Genomic DNA, 22459 nt, shown 5'->3' with positions numbered 1-22459 from the left:
AATCAGGCCTTTGGCAGCCGAAGTGCCTGAAACATCAGAATTAATAATTAATATCTAGATGTGTGTGTGTTTGTGTTCATCAGACGCTGATGGGACCAATCTTGTGAATTAATGAAGGTTGTTGTGTTTAAGTAACTGGGGATCTGCATCAAAGCGTCTCTGTGCGTTTGTCCTCATTTGCGTCTTCCGTGTGGCAAACAGCATTACCTGCCAGCCGTGTCCAATCGGTGCTCAGGTGACCCTGCCAAAAAAAACCTGCTACCCACGAGGAAGAGAGGAGGAGACAAACCTACTTTACTCCTCTTTTCCTCTGATGCCACATTCTGCTGTTCCACATCGAGACGAGAACACCAGAGATGTGTGCTGATCACACTCCCAACACGACTCTTTGTGCTCCATCCAACTTGGCACATTGGCAACATAAAGGGGGACAAACACACAGAGAAACTCACAGCAGAAGTTTGACTTGATGATCTTTGTCATAATTAAAACTTTCAGAAGTTCCCCTAAAAGTTATTTGAGAAGAGATGTCAACAGTGTGTGAAACTGAGCTCAGACTTGTCTCGTCTGCGATCAAAAGTCCATTTTATGGAATATCTCATTATCAACACTGAAAAAAAAGACTTTCTTATTTTGTATTTTTCTCTTGTTTTCCAGTACAAATGTCAAAAATCTTGAATCAAGATGCATTTTCTTGAGCAAAATGACCTTAGAAAAGAAGTTTTGTTTTAAGACAAAAATATTACATTTCAGTGATCATTAGCTACAAACAAGCAAAAAAAATTGCCAATGGCGTGAGAAAAATAATCTTGAGTTATGGTTTACATTATTCAAAATCACTAAATTCTAGATTAAATTTTAAGGTCATTTTGCCCATCGAGGAAATGCACCTTGATTCAAGAATTTTGAGACATTTGAACTGGAAAACAAGAGAACAATAAAGTCTTTTTTGCAGTGACCTCCAACATTTCTCATCAAATCCTGATTCTTTTACTTCTACAATCCACATTCATTTACACCTCAATACTTTTCTCCTGAGCAACATTAGAAGAAACGTCTAAGAATTGGATCAAATCTCCATATAAAAAGAGAAACGTCTGAGCAAAAACGCACTTCTTTGTCTGCCTCTTATCATTCAATCCCTTTAAAAAATGAGATTCAGAAATGAAAACCAACATACAATATGAGAACAAGATGCAGACATGTATGTTTAACATATCATCTTTCAACTTCATCATGATTAATGTGATATATAATAATACAGCTGTCATATTAGATCACACAGAAACTAACAGCGTGACTGTAGCGTGATATGTTTTTCTCATGTGTTGTGTGTCTCTGAACTTCTGAAGCACGCTGACAGTCAGTTTAGAAATTCTGAAAGTGTTTTAAAGAGAAATTAAGCTGCTGTATGATGTAACAGGATTTAATCAGAGTCCAAAGCTGAGAGATTCTGAACTCTTTTGAGAAACATGACAAATATTCCATCCCATAATCCTCCCCACAGCAACACACACACACACACACACGTCTCTGGAGATGATCAGACACAAGTCTCTCATACTGCTGACATCAGACAAACTGAGGCTTCAGCGTTTTCTCTCTCTAGACACCACACACACTAAACTCACTGATCTCTCCTCACCACTTTAAAATGACAACACTTACAATGAGGTCGTTTTAGTTAACATGAACAGCGACTACACATTTATTAATACATTAATACCATCAAAAGTTGCATCTGTTAACATTAGTTAATGCAACATGAACATCAATAACAGTACTGACATTTCTTCAAGATATACATTCCAGTTATGCCAAGCTCTGGAATATTTTGTGTGGAGATGTATAGAAGAAAGAAGAAATATTGATGGCGGACGTTTGAAACAGAATCATGAGAAATGAAATATTTATAAATAAAACACAGGTAGAGTTCTGTCCCACAATCCACCTGTTCTTCAAGTTATATCATTATCACACGTCACTGTTAAACACAGAGAGACTCAACAACAGATACTGTAAACACAATCTGTTTTTATTCAAAACAAACAGAAATGAACAACGGTGATTATTACAGCACATGAACGTATTGTGTATATTTAAACACACAGCCAATCATCACAGAGCTCATTTACATACAGTGGTCCTGGCGGTGTGATGATGAATGATTGTCACAGGTGTGACGTCACAGCAGGTCATCTTCAGCTGTGTGTTGATGATGACATCTCTTGACCCTGGGATGAGATCTTCAAGACCATTAGCTGAAAGAGCTCCAGGAAACATCTCACCAAACTCTACAAAACACACACACATCAAATGTGATATACACGTCAAGTCTAAACTTTATTTATATAGCGCTTATTACAATTTTCATTTTACAGCTGCTGTACATGAAACATATTGACTATAAGCAAAACATTGAAAGTTATGCAAGTATAAAAAATATTTGAAAACACACAAGACAGACACGCACACAACGGTTTAAACACACCCACATACAAAACAAGGACTCACAACTTCACACACAATACAGACATACTAACCCACGCACGCACACACACAGCGGTTATCACAGAGAAGGACACATTTGAGATATCCAGCTCATCACAATCAGATTCACATCTCTACATCACAGAAAACACACACACAAGTGTATGTTTCTGTTGGGTTTGTTAGGAGTGATTTATTTACCTGACAGGCGTCAGTCTGTGGGTTTCTAATGATGCTGGGAGGGTCGGGCAAGAGGAGGGTCACATGATCCTGTGATGACACACCCCTGCTCTGAATGATGTCATCTCTCATCTGAAAATATAAAGAGGAGATGAGAATGATTTTTGTCCACAACACAACGTTCCTCATAATACAATGTGTGTGTGTGTGTGTGTGTGTGTGTTTTGCCTCTTTCAAATAGTCCTCCACAGATTTGATGTAGCTCATCAGAGATTCTTTATTCCTATTAATGCAGACATAGAAATACATTCAGATTAAACAAAAAAGATCCTGTTCTTCATGTTTAAAATGCATTACAGTAATTAGATTCAGGGATGATAAATACATTCATATTTTATTAACATTTGATTCAAAATAATTTGATCTCTAACATGAGATGTAGCTCATCAAAACTCATGAGAGTTGTGTGTGTGTAACAGGTGTGTGTGTTACTTTGCAGCAGTGCTCAGTGCCTCCTCAGTGCTCTTGATGGTTTGCTGTGATTGGTTGTAATGTTTCTCCAGTGATCTGAGACACTGATCTTTTCTCTTCAGCTCACGTTTAGTGTCTGACAGACTCTGAAAACACAATCACACTGTTAATCAGTCATGTGTGTTCATCTTGAGCTGCCCAATAACACTCAAACAAATAAACAAACTGAAACAAAACCCCCAGAAACAGGAACCGCTCACAACAGAGGTCATCCCCATTTCTGTGCAAAAACTGGGTGTGTGTGTACCTGCACAGCGTGTGCGAGCATCTGGTTGTTCTTCAGTTGTTCTCCCGTGTGTTGCTGCATGCTGAAGTCCAGCCGCTGATGTTGTGTTGCCTGATCATGCAGCAGACGCTGAGCACACTGCTCCCTGTCTAGGGCACTTCTGAGCTCACTACATACAGTCTCAAAGCGCTGTACAGGAACACACGCCTGAAACACACACACATCTCCAAACATCAGTAGAAATAAAAACAGACTGAATGAAAGGCTCTTAACAGCAGCTATACGCACCAGATACACAAAAAAATCAGTTCACACAGGACTCACAGTGTGTGTGTCTTTGCGGTTGATGCGTGAGAGCTGCAGTCGCAGGTTCCGGCGCTCGACCTCAGCTGAATGCAGCCGCTGCGTGAACTGCAGAATGTGTTTCTGTAGAGACGCAACCAGAACCTAAACAAGAACATACACAAACACAATTAAATTCAGCATTGACAGTTGAAATATGTTTAACCATCTGAGTGATTTATTAAATACACAAACACACACACACCATTAAAACATACTCTACACTACAATTGAAGCAGAAGGTTTTGTAACCATTCTTCTGGCAGTTCAACAAATCTTGTCAGAGAGACACAAACAATCGCAGCAGATGAACCACAGTGTATCTGCGTGTGTGTTTTAGATGTGTAATATATGTGTGTATGGGTTGTATTTGTGCAATGTGTGTGTGTGTTTGTGTGTGTATTGTTTGGGTGTATGTGTTGTACTTGTTAGTAAACATTGTGACATGTTTTTGTGGGTGGAGCTTAGCTGGAGGCAGAACGATCCATGTGACCACATCACTAATGCTAGGGAGCATGTTTTGTTTGCTTGCTTTTTGAGAATGACTCGAAAAAAATCTAAATACCTTTAACATGTAATGTCACTCAGCGTCTACGACCCTACATGTTTAAAAAAAAGACTTTAACGTAAGGAACCTGGCCGACCTGTACGCACTCACTTAATGGATCCAGAGATGACATGATGACCTTCAGTTAAGTGGTCCCACATCTACACCCAGCAGACAGAGAAAGTGTTTATAGTAAAGACTGAACAGAGCGTATACATCTATACATGCCTGTGTGTGCTAACAGTGGCAACCGTTAACAAATGTGTTTACTTGAACACAAAGCTGACACATGACATGAGCCTTCTCACTGTTCTCTCTCTCTCTTTAGACTAATGCACTTGTGACGACTACAGAAAAAGAGATGACAAACTCTTTCTTTTATGTTTAGTTTCTGGCCGATAGTTAACTGACAGTTGTATAACTAACAAAGTTAGCGAGCATACCCTATGCATTCAAAAGTTAACGCTAGGTGAAAAATAACATTGTTCCCCAGTTTATGATTTATGAATACGGGAGATATTTTTAGACACACACCCAAATCATAATCCACACCAACAAAAGACAGTGTTTTTTAATCTTAGGTTCTCATGTCTATCTCATGTCTAATGATGGTTTCTGTTCAGTCCGCTCGTTTAATTGTGTTTAAATACAGCTGTCCTCAGTGTTTTTGTTTGACAATGGCAGGGGTATTTGTTAAAATATCAAATTGGAGATATAAGCCTGACATCACCAAGAAAGGAGTCTATACTGTATATGTGTGTGTACCTGTGTGTTGTAGATGTGTAATATATATGTGTGTGTGTGTGTATCTGTCTTTGTGTTATGGTAAAAAAAAACACTAACCCTTTCTCTCAACAGGTAGTGGTCTAGCTTTAGTTGAAACCAGTTACTTTGTATTGGCACCTAATGTATTATGGCTCCTGTATGAACTATCACTTGTTGCTCCTAAACTCTTTGTAAGTTGCTTTGGATAAAAGCGTCTGCTAAATGTCTAAATGTAAATGTACCTGTGTGTTGTAGTTGTGTAATATGTTAGTGTACCAGTGTGAGTGTCATGTAATATATGTGTCTGTTCCTGTGTTTTGTAGTTGTGTAATATATGTATGTTTGTGTGTGTACCTGTGTGTTGTAGTTGTGTAATATATGTGTGTATACCTGTGTGTTGTAGTTGTGTAATAAATGTGTGTATACCTGTGTGTTTTAGTTGTGTAATAAATGTGTGTATACCTGTGTGTTGTAGTTGTGTAATATATGTGTGTATACCTGTGTGTTGTAGTTGTGTAATATATGTGAGTGTGTGTGTGCCTGTGTGTTGTAGTTGTGTAATATATGTGTGTATACCTGTGTGTTGTAGTTGTGTAATATATGTGAGTGTGTGTGTGTGTGTGTGTGTGTGCCTGTGTGTTGTAGTTGTGTAATATATGTGTGTATACCTGTGTGTTGTAGTTGTGTAATATATGTGAGTGTGTGTGTGCCTGTGTGTTGTAGATGTGTAATATATGTGAGTGTGTGTGTGCCTGTGTGTTGTAGTTGTGTAATATATGTGTGTATACCTGTGTGTTGTAGTTGTGTAATATATGTGAGTGTGTGTGTGCCTGTGTGTTGTAGTTGTGTAATATGTGTGTGTGTGTGTGCCTGTGTGTTGTAGTTGTGTAATATATGTATGTTTGTGTGTGTACCTTGGTGTTGTAGTTGTGTAATATATGTGTGTATACCTGTGTGTTGTAGTTGTGTAATATATGTGAGTGTGTGTGTGCCTGTGTGTTGTAGTTGTGTAATATATGTGTGTGTGTGTGTGTGCCTGTGTGTTGTAGTTGTGTAATATATGTGTGTATACCTGTGTGTTGTAGTTGTGTAATATATGTGTGTATACCTGTGTGTTGTAGTTGTGTAATATATGTGAGTGTGTGTGTGCCTGTGTGTTGTAGATGTGTAATATATGTGAGTGTGTGTGTGCCTGTGTGTTGTAGTTGTGTAATATATGTGTGTATACCTGTGTGTTGTAGTTGTGTAATATATGTGTGTGTGTGTGTGCCTATGTGTTGTAGATGTGTAATATATGTGAGTGTGTGTGTGCCTGTGTGTTGTAGTTGTGTAATATATGTGAGTGTGTGTGTGCCTGTGTGTTGTAGTTGTGTAATATATGTGTGTGTGTGTGTGTGTGTGCCTGTGTGTTGTAGTTGTGTAATATATGTATGTTTGTGTGTGTACCTGTGTGTTGTAGTTGTGTAATATATGTGTGTATACCTGTGTGTTGTAGTTGTGTAATATATGTGAGTGTGTGTGTGCCTGTGTGTTGTAGTTGTGTAATATATGTGTGTGTGTGTGCCTGTGTGTTGTAGTTGTGTAATATATGTGTGTATACCTGTGTGTTGTAGTTGTGTAATATATGTGTGTGTGTGTGTGTGCCTGTGTGTTGTAGTTGTGTAATATATGTGTGTATACCTGTGTGTTGTAGTTGTGTAATATATGTGAGTGTGTGTGTGCCTGTGTGTTGTAGTTGTGTAATATGTGTGTGTGTGTGTGTGCCTGTGTGTTGTAGTTGTGTAATAAATGTGTGTATACCTGTGTGTTGTAGTTGTGTAATAAATGTGTGTATACCTGTGTGTTGTAGTTGTGTAATATATGTGTGTATACCTGTGTGTTGTAGTTGTGTAATATATGTGAGTGTGTGTGTGCCTGTGTGTTGTAGTTGTGTAATATATGTGTGTATACCTGTGTGTTGTAGTTGTGTAATATATGTGAGTGTGTGTGTGCCTGTGTGTTGTAGTTGTGTAATATATGTGTGTGTGTGTCTGTGTGTTGTAGTTGTGTAATATATGTGTGTATACCTGTGTGTTGTAGTTGTGTAATATATGTGAGTGTGTGTGTGTGTGTGTGTGTGCCTGTGTGTTGTAGTTGTGTAATATATGTGTGTATACCTGTGTGTTGTAGTTGTGTAATATATGTGAGTGTGTGTGTGCCTGTGTGTTGTAGATGTGTAATATATGTGAGTGTGTGTGTGCCTGTGTGTTGTAGTTGTGTAATATATGTGTGTATACCTGTGTGTTGTAGTTGTGTAATATATGTGTGTGTGTGTGTGTGTGTGTGCCTATGTGTTGTAGTTGTGTAATATATGTGAGTGTGTGTGTGCCTGTGTGTTGTAGTTGTGTAATATGTGTGTGTGTGTGTGTGCCTGTGTGTTGTAGTTGTGTAATATATGTATGTTTGTGTGTGTACCTGTGTGTTGTAGTTGTGTAATATATGTGTGTATACCTGTGTGTTGTAGTTGTGTAATATATGTGAGTGTGTGTGTGCCTGTGTGTTGTAGTTGTGTAATATATGTGTGTGTGTGTGTGCCTGTGTGTTGTAGTTGTGTAATATATGTGTGTATACCTGTGTGTTGTAGTTGTGTAATATATGTGTGTGTGTGTGTGCCTGTGTGTTGTAGTTGTGTAATATATGTGTGTATACCTGTGTGTTGTTGTTGTGTAATATATGTGAGTGTGTGTGCCTGTGTGTTGTAGTTGTGTAATAAATGTGTGTATACCTGTGTGTTGTAGTTGTGTAATAAATGTGTGTATACCTGTGTGTTGTAGTTGTGTAATAAATGTGTGTATACCTGTGTGTTGTAGTTGTGTAATATATGTGTGTATACCTGTGTGTGTAGTTGTGTAATATATGTGAGTGTGTGTGTGCCTGTGTGTTGTAGTTGTGTAATATATGTGTGTATACCTGTGTGTTGTAGTTGTGTAATATATGTGAGTGTGTGTGTGCTTGTGTGTTGTATTTGTGTAATATATGTGTGTGTGTGCCTGTGTTGTAGTTGTGTAATATATGTGAGTGTGTGTGTGCCGTGTGTTGTAGTGTGTGTGTATGTGTGTGTGTGTGTGTGTGTAGTTGTGTAATATGTGTGTGTGTGTGTGTGCCTGTGTGTTGTAGTTGTGTAATAAATGTGTGTATACCTGTGTGTTGTAGTTGTGTAATAAATGTGTGTATACCTGTGTGTTGTAGTTGTGTAATAAATGTGTGTACACCTGTGTGTTGTAGTTGTGTAATAAATGTGTGTATACCTGTGTGTTGTAGTTGTGTAATATATGTGTGTATACCTGTGTGTTGTAGTTGTGTAATATATGTGAGTGTGTGTGTGTGTGTGCCTGTGTGTTGTAGTTGTGTAATATATGTGTGTATACCTGTGTGTTGTAGTTGTGTAATATATGTGAGTGTGTGTGTGCCTGTGTGTTGTAGTTGTGTAATATATGTGAGTGTGTGTGTGCCTGTGTGTTGTAGTTGTGTAATATATGTGTGTATACCTGTGTGTTGTAGTTGTGTAATATATGTGAGTGTGTGTGTGCCTGTGTGTTGTAGTTGTGTAATATATGTGTGTGTGTGTGTGTGTGTGTGTGTGTGTGTGCCTGTGTGTTGTAGTTGTGTAATATATGTGTGTGTTGTAGTTGTGTAATATATGTGAGTGTGTGTGTGCATGTGTGTTGTAGTTGTGTAATATATGTGTGTATACCTGTGTGTTGTAGTTGTGTAATATAAGTGAGTGTGTGTGTGTGTGCCTGTGTGTTGTAGTTGTGTAATATATGTGTGTATACCTGTGTGTTGTAGTTGTGTAATATATGTGTGTATACCTGTGTGTTGTAGTTGTGTAATATGTGTGTGTGTGTGTGTGCCTGTGTGTTGTAGTTGTGTAATAAATGTGTGTATACCTGTGTGTTGTAGTTGTGTAATAAATGTGTGTATACCTGTGTGTTGTAGTTGTGTAATAAATGTGTGTACACCTGTGTGTTGTAGTTGTGTAATAAATGTGTGTATACCTGTGTGTTGTAGTTGTGTAATATATGTGTGTATACCTGTGTGTTGTAGTTGTGTAATATATGTGAGTGTGTGTGTGTGTGTGCCTGTGTGTTGTAGTTGTGTAATATATGTGTGTATACCTGTGTGTTGTAGTTGTGTAATATATGTGAGTGTTAGTGTGCCTGTGTGTTGTAGTTGTGTAATATATGTGAGTGTGTGTGTGCCTGTGTGTTGTAGTTGTGTAATATATGTGTGTATACCTGTGTGTTGTAGTTGTGTAATATATGTGAGTGTGTGTGTGCCTGTGTGTTGTAGTTGTGTAATATATGTGTGTGTTGTAGTTGTGTAATATATGTGAGTGTGTGTGTGCCTGTGTGTTGTAGTAGTGTAATATGTGTTGTAGTTGTGTAATATAAGTGAGTGTCTGTGTGTGTGTGTGCCTGTGTGTTGTAGTTGTGTAATATATGTGTGTATACCTGTGTGTTGTAGTTGTGTAATATATATGTGTATACCTGTGTGTTGTAGTTGTGTAATATATGTGAGTGTGTGTGTGTGTGTGCCTGTGAGTTGTAGTTGTGTAATATATGTGTGTATACCTGTGTGTTGTAGTTGTGTAATATATGTGTGTATACCTGTGTGTTGTAGTTGTGTAATATATGTGTGTATACCTGTGTGTTGTAGTTGTGTAATATATGTGTGTATACCTGTGTGTTGTAGTTGTGTAATATATGTGTGTATACCTGTGTGTTGTAGTTGTGTAATATATGTGTGTATACCTGTGTGTTGTAGTTGTGTAATATATGTGAGTGTGTGTGTGCCTGTGTGTTGTAGTTGTGTAATATATGTGTGTGTGTGTGTGCGTGTGCCTGTGTGTTGTAGTTGTGTAATATATGTGTGTATACCTGTGTGTTGTAGTTGTGTAATATAAGTGAGTGTGTGTGTGTGTGTGTGTGCCTGTGTGTTGTAGTTGTGTAATATATGTGTGTATACCTGTGTGTTATAGTTGTGTAATATATGTGAGTGTGTGTGTGCCTGTGTGTTGTAGTTGTGTAATATATGTGAGTGTGTGTGTGCCTGTGTGTTGTAGTTGTGTAATATATGTGTGTATACCTGTGTGTTGTAGTTGTGTAATATATGTGAGTGTGTGTGTGCCTGTGTGTTGTAGTTGTGTAATATATGTGTGTGTGTGTGCCTGTGTGTTGTAGTTGTGTAATATATGTGTGTGTTGTAGTTGTGTAATATATGTGAGTGTGTGTGTGCCTGTGTGTTGTAGTTGTGTAATATATGTGTGTATACCTGTGTGTTGTAGTTGTGTAATATATATGTGTATACCTGTGTGTTGTAGTTGTGTAATATATGTGTGTATACCTGTGTGTTGTAGTTGTGTAATATATGTGTGTATACCTGTGTGTTGTAGTTGTGTAATATATGTGAGTGTGTGTGTGCCTGTGTGTTGTAGTTGTGTAATATATGTGTGTATACCTGTGTGTTGTAGTTGTGTAATATATGTGTGTATACCTGTGTGTTGTAGTTGTGTAATATAAGTGAGTGTGTGTGTGTGTGTGTGTGCCTGTGTGTTGTAGTTGTGTAATATATGTGTGTATACCTGTGTGTTGTAGTTGTGTAATATATGTGAGTGTGTGTGTGTGTGTGCCTGTGTGTTGTAGTTGTGTAATATATGTGTGTATACCTGTGTGTTGTAGTTGGCTAATATGTGTTGTAGTTGTGTAATATAAGTGAGTGTGTGTGTGTGTGTGTGCCTGTGTGTTGTAGTTGTGTAATATATGTGTGTATACCTGTGTGTTGTAGTTGTGTAATATATATGTGTATACCTGTGTGTTGTAGTTGTGTAATATATGTGAGTGTGTGTGTGTGTGTGCCTGTGAGTTGTAGTTGTGTAATATATGTGTGTATACCTGTGTGTTGTAGTTGTGTAATATATGTGTGTATACCTGTGTGTTGTAGTTGTGTAATATATGTGTGTATACCTGTGTGTTGTAGTTGTGTAATATATGTGTGTATACCTGTGTGTTGTAGTTGTGTAATATATGTGTGTATACCTGTGTGTTGTAGTTGTGTAATATATGTGTGTATACCTGTGTGTTGTAGTTGTGTAATATATGTGAGTGTGTGTGTGCCTGTGTGTTGTAGTTGTGTAATATATGTGTGTGTGTGTGTGCGTGTGCCTGTGTGTTGTAGTTGTGTAATATATGTGTGTATACCTGTGTGTTGTAGTTGTGTAATATAAGTGAGTGTGTGTGTGTGTGTGTGTGCCTGTGTGTTGTAGTTGTGTAATATATGTGTGTATACCTGTGTGTTATAGTTGTGTAATATATGTGAGTGTGTGTGTGCCTGTGTGTTGTAGTTGTGTAATATATGTGAGTGTGTGTGTGCCTGTGTGTTGTAGTTGTGTAATATATGTGTGTATACCTGTGTGTTGTAGTTGTGTAATATATGTGAGTGTGTGTGTGCCTGTGTGTTGTAGTTGTGTAATATATGTGTGTGTGTGTGCCTGTGTGTTGTAGTTGTGTAATATATGTGTGTGTTGTAGTTGTGTAATATATGTGAGTGTGTGTGTGCCTGTGTGTTGTAGTTGTGTAATATATGTGTGTATACCTGTGTGTTGTAGTTGTGTAATATATATGTGTATACCTGTGTGTTGTAGTTGTGTAATATATGTGTGTATACCTGTGTGTTGTAGTTGTGTAATATATGTGTGTATACCTGTGTGTTGTAGTTGTGTAATATATGTGAGTGTGTGTGTGCCTGTGTGTTGTAGTTGTGTAATATATGTGTGTATACCTGTGTGTTGTAGTTGTGTAATATATGTGTGTATACCTGTGTGTTGTAGTTGTGTAATATAAGTGAGTGTGTGTGTGTGTGTGTGTGCCTGTGTGTTGTAGTTGTGTAATATATGTGTGTATACCTGTGTGTTGTAGTTGTGTAATATATGTGAGTGTGTGTGTGTGTGTGCCTGTGTGTTGTAGTTGTGTAATATATGTGTGTATACCTGTGTGTTGTAGTTGTGTAATATATGTGAGTGTGTGTGTGCCTGTGTGTTGTAGTTGTGTAATATATGTGTGTATACCTGTGTGTTGTAGTTGTGTAATATATGTGTGTATACCTGTGTGTTGTAGTTGTGTAATATATGTGAGTGTGTGTGTGCCTGTGTGTTGTAGTTGTGTAATATATGTGTGTGTGTGTGTGTGTGTGTGTGTGTGTGTGTGCCTGTGTGTTGTAGTTGTGTAATATATGTGTGTGTTGTAGTTGTGTAATATATGTGAGTGTGTGTGCCTGTGTGTTGTAGTTGTGTAATATATGTGTGTATACCTGTGTGTTGTAGTTGTGTAATATAAGTGAGTGTGTGTGTGTGTGTGTGTGCCTGTGTGTTGTAGTTGTGTAATATATGTGTGTATACCTGTGTGTTGTAGTTGTGTAATATATGTGAGTGTGTGTGTGTGTGTGCCTGTGTGTTGTAGTTGTGTAATATATGTGTGTATACCTGTGTGTTGTAGTTGTGTAATATATGTGTGTATACCTGTGTGTTGTAGTTGTGTAATATATGTGTGTATACCTGTGTGTTGTAGTTGTGTAATATATGTGAGTGTGTGTGTGCCTGTGTGTTGTAGTTGTGTAATATATGTGTGTGTGTGTGTGTGTGTGTGTGTGTGTGTGTGTGTGCCTGTGTGTTGTAGTTGTGTAATATATGTGTGTGTTGTAGTTGTGTAATATATGTGAGTGTGTGTGCCTGTGTGTTGTAGTTGTGTAATATATGTGTGTATACCTGTGTGTTGTAGTTGTGTAATATAAGTGAGTGTGTGTGTGTGTGTGTGTGTGTGCCTGTGTGTTGTAGTTGTGTAATATATGTGTGTATACCTGTGTGTTGTAGTTGTGTAATATATGTGAGTGTGTGTGTGTGTGTGCCTGTGTGTTGTAGTTGTGTAATATATGTGTGTATACCTGTGTGTTGTAGTTGTGTAATATATGTGTGTATACCTGTGTGTTGTAGTTGTGTAATATATGTGTGTATACCTGTGTGTTGTAGTTGTGTAATATATGTGAGTGTGTGTGTGCCTGTGTGTTGTAGTTGTGTAATATATGTGTGTGTGTGTGTGTGTGTGTGTGTGTGTGTGTGTGTGTGTGTGTGCCTGTGTGTTGTAGTTGTGTAATATATGTGTGTGTTGTAGTTGTGTAATATATGTGAGTGTGTGTGCCTGTGTGTTGTAGTTGTGTAATATATGTGTGTATACCTGTGTGTTGTAGTTGTGTAATATAAGTGAGTGTGTGTGTGTGTGTGTGTGTGTGTGTGCCTGTGTGTTGTAGTTGTGTAATATATGTGTGTATACCTGTGTGTTGTAGTTGTGTAATATATGTGAGTGTGTGTGTGTGTGTGCCTGTGTGTTGTAGTTGTGTAATATATGTGTGTATACCTGTGTGTTGTAGTTGTGTAATATATGTGTGTATACCTGTGTGTTGTAGTTGTGTAATATATGTGAGTGTGTGTGTGCCTGTGTGTTGTAGTTGTGTAATATATGTGTGTGTGTGTGTGTGTGTGTGTGTGTGTGTGTGTGTGTGTGCCTGTGTGTTGTAGTTGTGTAATATATGTGTGTGTTGTAGTTGTGTAATATATGTGAGTGTGTGTGCCTGTGTGTTGTAGTTGTGTAATATATGTGTGTATACCTGTGTGTTGTAGTTGTGTAATATAAGTGAGTGTGTGTGTGTGTGTGTGTGCCTGTGTGTTGTAGTTGTGTAATATATGTGTGTATACCTGTGTGTTGTAGTTGTGTAATATATGTGAGTGTGTGTGTGTGTGTGCCTGTGTGTTGTAGTTGTGTAATATATGTGTGTATACCTGTGTGTTGTAGTTGTGTAATATATGTGTGTATACCTGTGTGTTGTAGTTGTGTAATATATGTGTGTATACCTGTGTGTTGTAGTTGTGTAATATATGTGAGTGATTTATTGTGGCACAGGCAAGGTTTTGTCTTCTTACAGCACACACACATATTTAAACTTCCTGTTATTGTGTGTGTGTGTGTGTTCATACCTTGCTGTTAGTGTAGCCGTGTACAGTGCTTCGGTCACTTGTGAGCTTGTGAAGTCCCAGACCCAGTCGCCGTGCCAACGAGCCCTTCCCATTATGCCCACAACACTGAGCGTCCACGTCTGACAGCAGCCGTTCAAACAACTTCTTACATCTGCTCTGAACTGCTGACATCACAGAGTCTTTAACACACACACACACACCACACACCACACACCACACGCTCTCAGTTTTATAAGCGGGTTCATATTTTGTTGTTACTATCAACACAAGTGTGTGTGTATTTGTGTGTGTTGTCACCTGTTCCTCTCAGCTCCTGGTGGATTCCCTCCATGCATGCGTGTATGAGGACGAGCAGCTCAGAGGAGTTCAGAGTCTTCATCAATCTGTGGTCTTCATCTTCATCTTCCTCTCTGACCGTCACATCATTCACACTCACATCTGGCTGTCTCCCGTAACCCACGGCAACACGGAACAGCACAGAAGAGCTCCGCCCGAGCGTGCAGAGACGGCCAGCAGCCAGCACTGCGATCACACATCGCCGGAACCTGCATGTTGCCAGACCTCTCACTTCTGGCTGACCTTTGACCCCGGCGTCAGTGAGCGCGTGCAATAGTGTTTTGACATCCTTCCGCAGAATCTCTCCCTCACAGACTCGCTCCTGCAACACGGCTTTCTGCCACATCAGCACACACACCTGTCTGCGTAGAGCACGCATGCAACCCGCCAACACACCACACGCCGCTAACAGACACGCCTCCTCACGACCACACACGCCCACTGACTCCTGAAGACGCCTCACTTCCTGTTCCTGCTCAGACTGACTGAGCTCTAGACAGCGGACACGACCCTCAGCCGACTCCAGCTGCCTGCTGAGATCCTGCAGAGATACACAAACAATGTGTGTGTGTGTGTACTTGTGTGCTGAAGCTAGCTGGTGATGTTTGTGAGTGTGTGTGTTAGAGTGTGTGTGGAGTATATGTGTGTGTTAGAGTGTGATGTTTGTGAGTGTGTGTGTGTAAGAGTGTGTGTGGAGTATATGTGTGTGTTAGAGTGTGATGTTTGTGAGTGTGTGTGTGTAAGAGTGTGTGTGGAGTATGTGTGTGTTAAGAGTGTGTGTGTTAGAGTCTGATCTTTGTGTGTGTGTGGTGTGTGTGTGTGTGTTAAGAGTGTGATGTTTGTGTGTGGTGTATATGAGTGTGTGTGTCTACCTGTATTGTGTGCTGAAGCTGGCTGATGGTGTGTTCGTGGTGTGTGTTGAGATCTTGGCGTTGTTGTCTCCACACCTCCTCTTGTTGTTTCAATTGATCACTCACTCTCTCCAGCGCTGCTGATCGTCCCTCACACACACTCTCCAAACACGACATCTAACACACACATACAGAGTGTGAGCTCTGATGACAACACACGTCTTTAATCCTGTATGACCTATCTCACCTTCTGATTGGCTGCGGTAAGGTCAGAGGTCAATGCATCCACATGCTCTTGTACCATAGCATTAAGCTCACCCCATGAGAAACTACCCAGCATGCTGTGTGCCGGTGTCACCAACACACATCCAGCGACCAGACGCTGATACAACACGTGCAGGAATGACAACTTCTCCTAAAACACACACACACACACAACATGAGCCATGTTCACATGAACACGTGTTCTGTGAAGAAGACATGTTTGTCTTTACAGTCATCAATTAATCGCAATTTCCTCTGAAACAACTTTACAATATCAACCAATAACATCACATGCCCACTTTTAATTAGCCAATCAAATCCCGAGGAGCAAAATTAGGCTCCACCCTCATATAGTTTATGTCTCACATTACTGAAGTTACAAATGATGCTCATGAAACTCATCAAGATCGAAAACTAAACATTGGATGTGTGTGTGTGTGTGTGTGTACCTGTGTGTCTCTCTGGTGTTGTTGTTGGAGTGTGTTCATCTGGGTTTGGGTGTGTGTGTGTTGTGTTTTCTCGTCCTGCAGCTTGTGTGCGAGTCTGCGCAGATCTTTCTGAGCTCTGTCTACATCGGCTGCAGCATCTACAACACACACACGCAACCGCTTCACCTCTTTGTTCACACACACACACCGCGCCTCACACTCCTACACAGACAGACAGACAGACAGACAGACAGACGGGTTTAAGAGCGGTACAGCAGGAGTGTGTTGAACATGTTTTGTGTTGAGAATCACACACCTGTATGTTCTTCTGTAGCTCTGTGATCTTCTCATCCTTCACTATCATCTCATGATTCAACTTCTGCATCACCACATCACTCTCCTGCAACTACACACACACACACACCATTAAAACACACACTCTACACTTAAAATGAAGTGTGTGAGTGTGTGTGTGAGTGTGTGTGAGAAAGTGCCTTGTGTAATATATGTGTGTGTGTGTACCAGTGTGTTGTAGTTGTGTAAAATGTGTGATTGTATTGTATATGTGTGTGTGTGTGTGTGTGCGTGTATATGTGTGTGTGTGTGTTGTGATATATATGTGTGTACCTGTGTAATATGTTTGTGTGAAAGTGTGTGTGTGTGCCTCTGTAACACACTTTATAATAATAAAGTGCAATTTTAAATATATCCTGCAGATAATACACTATCTATTTTTATACAACTTTTTCTGTAAATTATATTTCATCTTGCTGTATATAACACACCTTTTACTACTATAGTCTATTCTTATTTTTTACTTGTACATATTCACATACACTCATAACTTTACTCTCTATAGCTTTACGCTTATGTTTATTGTATTGTATTTTTTAATTGTTTATACCCATAGGCCCTTATTTAAATCATCTGTGTAACTGTTTAGTATTGTTTGATGGTCTCTGTGTGTTGTTGCTGTTACTGTGTACTGGATGATCCTGTGACCAAAACAAATTCCTTGTGTGTGCAAACATACTTGGCAATAAAGCTCTTTCTGATTAAGTAATATGTTTGTGTGTTGTCGATGTGTAATATACATATATGTGTGTGTGTGTACTAGGGATGAGTCACGAATTTTGAATATTCGATTAGTTTATTTAATTATAGAATTTCTAATAGTGTGTGCGATCTTAAAAAACTCGCCATGTTTTCACGCGTAACGCGTTCATGTAACCAAAGGGTGGCACTGCCAATAACGACGCACCTAAAACCTAAAGGCTGTCAATCAAGAGACAGTAAAGCAAAACATTTTCTAACAACAATTGTTAATTAAGTTACGCACACTGTAGAACCGCGTGGCATAACAGATATGATAAATTGAGACGGTGTCAAAAATGTGTTCTGTGTGGTGTCCTTTAATAAAATGAATGAGAATAAAGTTCAGTGCAAACTCAGCAATGTAAAGCTGGTTTATCATGGATCAACAACTACGATGCACAATCATCTGAGAGCGAAGCACCCAGCAGGTCCATCCACAGGTCAGCAATCAGTTGCTAGTTTATGGTCAGACCAACTAATCTGGATGCCAGACGGACGGAGCAAATAACGGCTTTATTTACTAAAATGATCGATAAGGATATGCTTCCGATCGGCTTTGTCGGAGGAGAGGGTTTTAACAATATTATGGAGTTTGTACAGCCCGAGTTTACTGTTAGTCTAGAAAAACGATCACTGCCAGACTGCAGAAACTGTTTCATGACAATAGAAACTGAAGCCTTTTGAGCTGTTAATTCATGAAATCGTTCCGGACTGTTAATAAATGCCGTCATTCGGTTAATATATATTAATGTTTCATCGCGTTATCTTAATGTATAGCTTGATGTAAGATTGCTTATTCCATAATAAATAAAGAAGTGTGTCATCACGGATTTAAAGCGTAAATGGTCTCTCTCTCTGTTTATGTGTGTTATACTGTAAATGCGTCCATGTGGGGGAGGATGCAAATTTCGAATAATTTTCGATTAGTTCTCATCGATCTTCAAATATTATTTTTGCTTTAAATGCCCATCCCTAGTGTGTACCTGTGTAATGTGTGTGTGTATTGTAGATGTGTTATATGTGTGTTGTAGTTGTGTAATATGTGTGTGTGTGTGTGTTTGTACCTGTGTTTTGTAGTTGTGTAAGGTTCTTCTCAGGATGTCCAACTGAGCAGATGCGTTTGCTTTATCTCCTTCTACATAATAGACACGCACACAAACAGAGAATTACATTTTTACACAACCACACACACAGAATGATATGATATGATGTGTAGTGTTGCTCATCAGTTTGTGTTTGTGTGTTCTCTGACCTGAATGATGAGTGTGTGCTGCCCCCTGCTGCTGATACTCCTGCAACAACTCCACAATATCACACAACACACTGTCATAAGACTGCTGCACACACACCAGAGACCTCTGCACCTGTAACACACACACACACACACACACACACGTCAGTCTCCTTCAGACTAAAAGCACTCACACTGAAACTGAAGACAGACAGACAGATGTTCACCTTGTTGATTTGCTGTTGTCTCTCTGTACACTCTTTCTCTTGCTCCTGCAGTCTGACTGACAGCTTCAATGACTCCGCCCTTTCCTTCTCTAGCTGACCAATCATATCAGCAGACCTGGCCTTCTCTTGATCCAGCTCTAGATCTAGATCAGTCTTCATTTTTATATGATCTTTCTCCATCCTCAACACATCAAACATGACATTCATTCATCCTGTTACACACAGACACGAGGGAAACACGTGACATTTGTTTTTTTGTTCTTACTGTGTGAGTTTGTGTGTGATGTGTTGTGATTGTCCTTTCTCATGAGTGTACGCTCTCTCCACCTCACTCAACTTTTGCTTCAACATCTCCAGATGGGACACAACGTCAGCGTGACTGCTCTTCTCCAGCCCGAGAGCTTCCTCCAGATCCTTCAGCTTCACCTACAAAGACACACACACACACAGTGAGTTTTGAATGGGTCACATGACTACACTGTCAAACACACATGCGCGCACCTTACCTGCATGATGTCAGAGTTGAATTTAGACTCCAGCTGAGCGACTCGTCCTGACTCAACATTCTGCTCCAGAACCTTCACGTTCTCCAGAGCTGACTGCACACACACACGCACACACACGCGCACACACACGCGCATGCACACACACGCACGCACACACACGCACGCACACACACGCACGCACACACACACACACACGCACGCACACACACACACGCACACACACGCACACACACACACACACATGATTAGCATCAAAATGACGTTTCATTCACGTTACGCTAGCATTGCTGACAGTGAAAGATAAAACATTGCTGATGTCACCTGCAGGTCGGCTCTCAGTTTGTGTTCTCTGTCAGTGCTGCGCTGCACGTCTGCTGATGTGTTTTTCAGTTTCTCTCTGTCACTCTCTCTCTCTCTCTTCATTCTCTCCATTTCTTCTTTCATCTGATGTAGAGTGTCGGTCTGTTCCTGTCAGCACAGTGACATCAGTTCTGAGTTAACACTTCAGGATCTTTACTGAAACACAACTCTCCCTCTTCTGTTATTCATTATAACTACTGACGAACACATCTGACATCAAGTGTGTACAGTAATGCAGTCACAACACTGTTGGTCATATTTGCAGGAAGGTCATTGTGCTGACACAAACACACACCTGTATGAGCGTCTCCAGACGGCTCTTGTCAGCGTGCAGACGGTGGTTCTCAGCGTTTGCGCTCAGCAGCAGACAGTCTCTCTCGTGCAGCTGCGTCTGGAGGTCCTGATGATCATCTTCTCGTGCCTTCTGTGTGATCTCCAGAGATCTCTGAACATCACACATGCGCTGATGCAGCTCTGAGATGACACCTGAACACAACTCATTGTTAAAAAACACTCGCATAAGCCCGCACACTCGCTGAACTCTTGGACTTTTTAACAATCATTTCACGAGTTCGCCTTGCCTCTAATGAACTGGGACTGATAAGTTTGCGTGTTTGGGGTGTTGTCCCTGAACTCGGAGCACCTGCCCCTTGACCGGGGAGAGGGCCCCAGGCTTGGTGTGTGCCCGGACCCGGATCATCCCCCCGGTGCGGAGGTAAAAACGGGCTGGTGGTGTGGAGGCGGGATGTTGCGAGACTTCCGAGAGAATGGAGGTGAGGTGGCTGGACTACTTATGGGCTGTTAGGATGATTTCTGTGATTGTTTATGGAAAGCCAGCAGAGTTAATGATTTGCACGTGCCCCTCCCGAACCTTCTTAATAAAACATAATTTATGGCCGATTGTTCTTTTTAGAAATTGATGGCACTCCGGTCCACTTGTGTGTAGTTTGTGCTATATAAATAATTACATTTATTTAAGAATTTATGAAGTTTATGAGCAAGTAATATGAACTCCACACACACACATGCACGCACGCACACACCCTCCAGCTTCTGATTGTGTTCTCTCAGGTCTCTCATCTCGTCTTCAGTTTTTCTCCTCTCGACCGCAACATCCCTCCTCGCCACGGCAACATCATACTCCAGCGTCTGTCGCTGAGCCTCTCCACGCTCCACCTGCGCCCGTAACCGGGCAACCTGAGCTTCATACTGTGACACCTGCACACAAAACAATAACTTGGTGCTGTAGCTTTAAATGCGTTTTAAATGTACCCTGATAAGAGAACACACTTCACTTTCTCTTTCACAACCGTGCAGACAATTGACAAAAAAGAGTGAATGACGGGCTGTGCTTCACTACTGTTAGGGAAATATAAGCGTTTAGCACATGATCTCACTATGTAACATGTTTTATTCAGCATCTATTTTTGCAATGGACAACTATAAGCAGGTCTGTTCTGGCCTTAAACTGCTCTCTTCATTCATTTCTCTCTGGCCTCACAATTGGTTTGAGACTAATCTGATGCAAATACGTTCATTATTAGGTTTTGTCACAACGGAAGCAGACCCTCAGCTCATGTGCACTGCATTGTGGGATGCGATGTAATATGCTGCATGTTTTGCACAGGTTTAATAAGATAACGCACCTCCTCGTTGTATTTTGATGTGAACTGCAGCTTCTCTTTTTCCAGCTGGTTGAGTTTCCACCTCAGTTCTGCAGTGATAGTAAAGCTGTCGCCTGTCTCTCTCTCACTGACCCGTCTGTCTTTCTGCAACCGATCGATCTGGTGTCTCAGTCTGGAAATACAACAGACTGAGGTCACAAACACATGTGTGCTGTGCGTTCACACGTTACACACACGCAGAACTGTGTTTGATCCAGACCCATTGATCTCATCCTGTGAGTCTCGAGGTGACAGGGTGACTTCCTGCGGTCCGCTGTCTTTCCGTTTGACCCGGTTGCCAGGGCGTTGCCGGGTAGCAGATGACTGAGGCATGAGGTCAGTGTGACAAATAAATCATCCGTTTAAAATTCTGCAAAAACATGAAGATCAGACACACGGTTAACAACAGATCGAATCATTTGAACTTTATCTTATTATCTGCAGATGTGCTTTATTAGTTTTTATTTAAAAATAAAGATAAATGAATTTATAAGGTACAAATATAAATCAAATATGCATAAAAAATATCATACAGAACTTCAAAATGTAGAGGTGCCAAATTAAAGTGCTTTGTATTTTAATGTAATCCAGATAAAAATACGTATTATAATGCGAGGATATTCTATTTAGATATGCTATTGTTCTAGTTTCTTCAAGAGTAAAACACTGTGATGTTTATACAAACATTAAGCAGAGCGTCTGAAAATCTCCAAATAACCTGAAAGAAATCCACGTGACTTTGATTTCCTGTAGCGACAAACACAAATCGACACAAAGCATTTCTACAAATATCTCACCACAAATGCACGTCATCATCAGTTTATCCAAATTGAATGTAAATCCCCACTTCAGAATGAGTTTGAATAAAAGTTTTGGAGTGTTTACAGGAGTCCGCGTCTGTGCGAATGTGCCGCCATCTTCAGCGTCCCTATGACAACAAACACACCCACCCCACCCCCTCCGTAAAACATCTACAAACAACGATTAAAACACACTCATCGAAGACCTCTCATGCTTCCGCATCAACTAATAAATCATGTGAAATATTTATGCCTGATTTTGTAAATATTAAAATTAAGTGAAACAATATTTGAAAACGTCTGTGCTTCGCCGCTTCCCGCCCTGGTCGGTTAACTATTTAACATCCGACTTTAAGAATTGAGAGGTAATTTTGTAATGAGCAACAATTATTTATTTTCATGCGCATGTAAAAATAAAACACAGATAATTTAGTTGACAATGAATAATATTGTTAAAAGATTAATAACATTGTGGCATTAATCGTAAATATTTACAAACTCGTCCTTCTCTGTATGAAATGGTTTATTCCTCCCTCACTATGAGCGGGAGAC

General features: G+C 39.9%; 1 protein-coding gene across 3 annotated transcripts; it reads right to left on the bottom strand.

Moving 5' to 3' along the window:
* Positions 1 to 2014: 2014 nt before the first annotated feature.
* LOC130408871 (coiled-coil domain-containing protein 171-like) lies at positions 2015 to 22453 on the bottom strand. Of its 3 annotated transcripts, none has more exons than XM_056732341.1 (24): positions 22376 to 22453; positions 21905 to 22035; positions 21328 to 21477; positions 21090 to 21240; positions 20487 to 20661; positions 19739 to 19929; positions 19405 to 19551; positions 19084 to 19176; positions 18843 to 19003; positions 18578 to 18758; positions 18372 to 18483; positions 18184 to 18254; positions 16341 to 16430; positions 16046 to 16246; positions 15580 to 15747; positions 15354 to 15509; positions 14443 to 15022; positions 14146 to 14324; positions 3752 to 3874; positions 3449 to 3634; positions 3163 to 3287; positions 2899 to 2953; positions 2692 to 2802; positions 2015 to 2294 (listed from the first exon to the last, which is right to left on the bottom strand). In XM_056732341.1, exons 3-24 carry the CDS (start codon positions 21438 to 21440, stop codon positions 2202 to 2204), a joined length of 3462 nt encoding a protein of 1153 aa, XP_056588319.1. In that variant the 5' UTR covers positions 21441 to 21477; positions 21905 to 22035; positions 22376 to 22453; the 3' UTR covers positions 2015 to 2201. The 3 variants fall into 3 exon arrangements, with proteins under 3 accessions (XP_056588319.1, XP_056588320.1, XP_056588321.1); XM_056732342.1 differs by having other exon boundaries at positions 22403 to 22453; XM_056732343.1 differs by lacking the exon at positions 22376 to 22453 and having other exon boundaries at positions 18915 to 19003; positions 21905 to 22051.
* Between the last annotated feature and the right edge of the window lie 6 nt (positions 22454 to 22459).

Source organism: Triplophysa dalaica, chromosome 20, assembly GCF_015846415.1.
Source record: "Triplophysa dalaica isolate WHDGS20190420 chromosome 20, ASM1584641v1, whole genome shotgun sequence".
Taxonomy (NCBI): Eukaryota; Metazoa; Chordata; class Actinopteri; order Cypriniformes; family Nemacheilidae; genus Triplophysa; species Triplophysa dalaica.
This window is presented reverse-complemented; position numbering and strand designations above follow the sequence as displayed.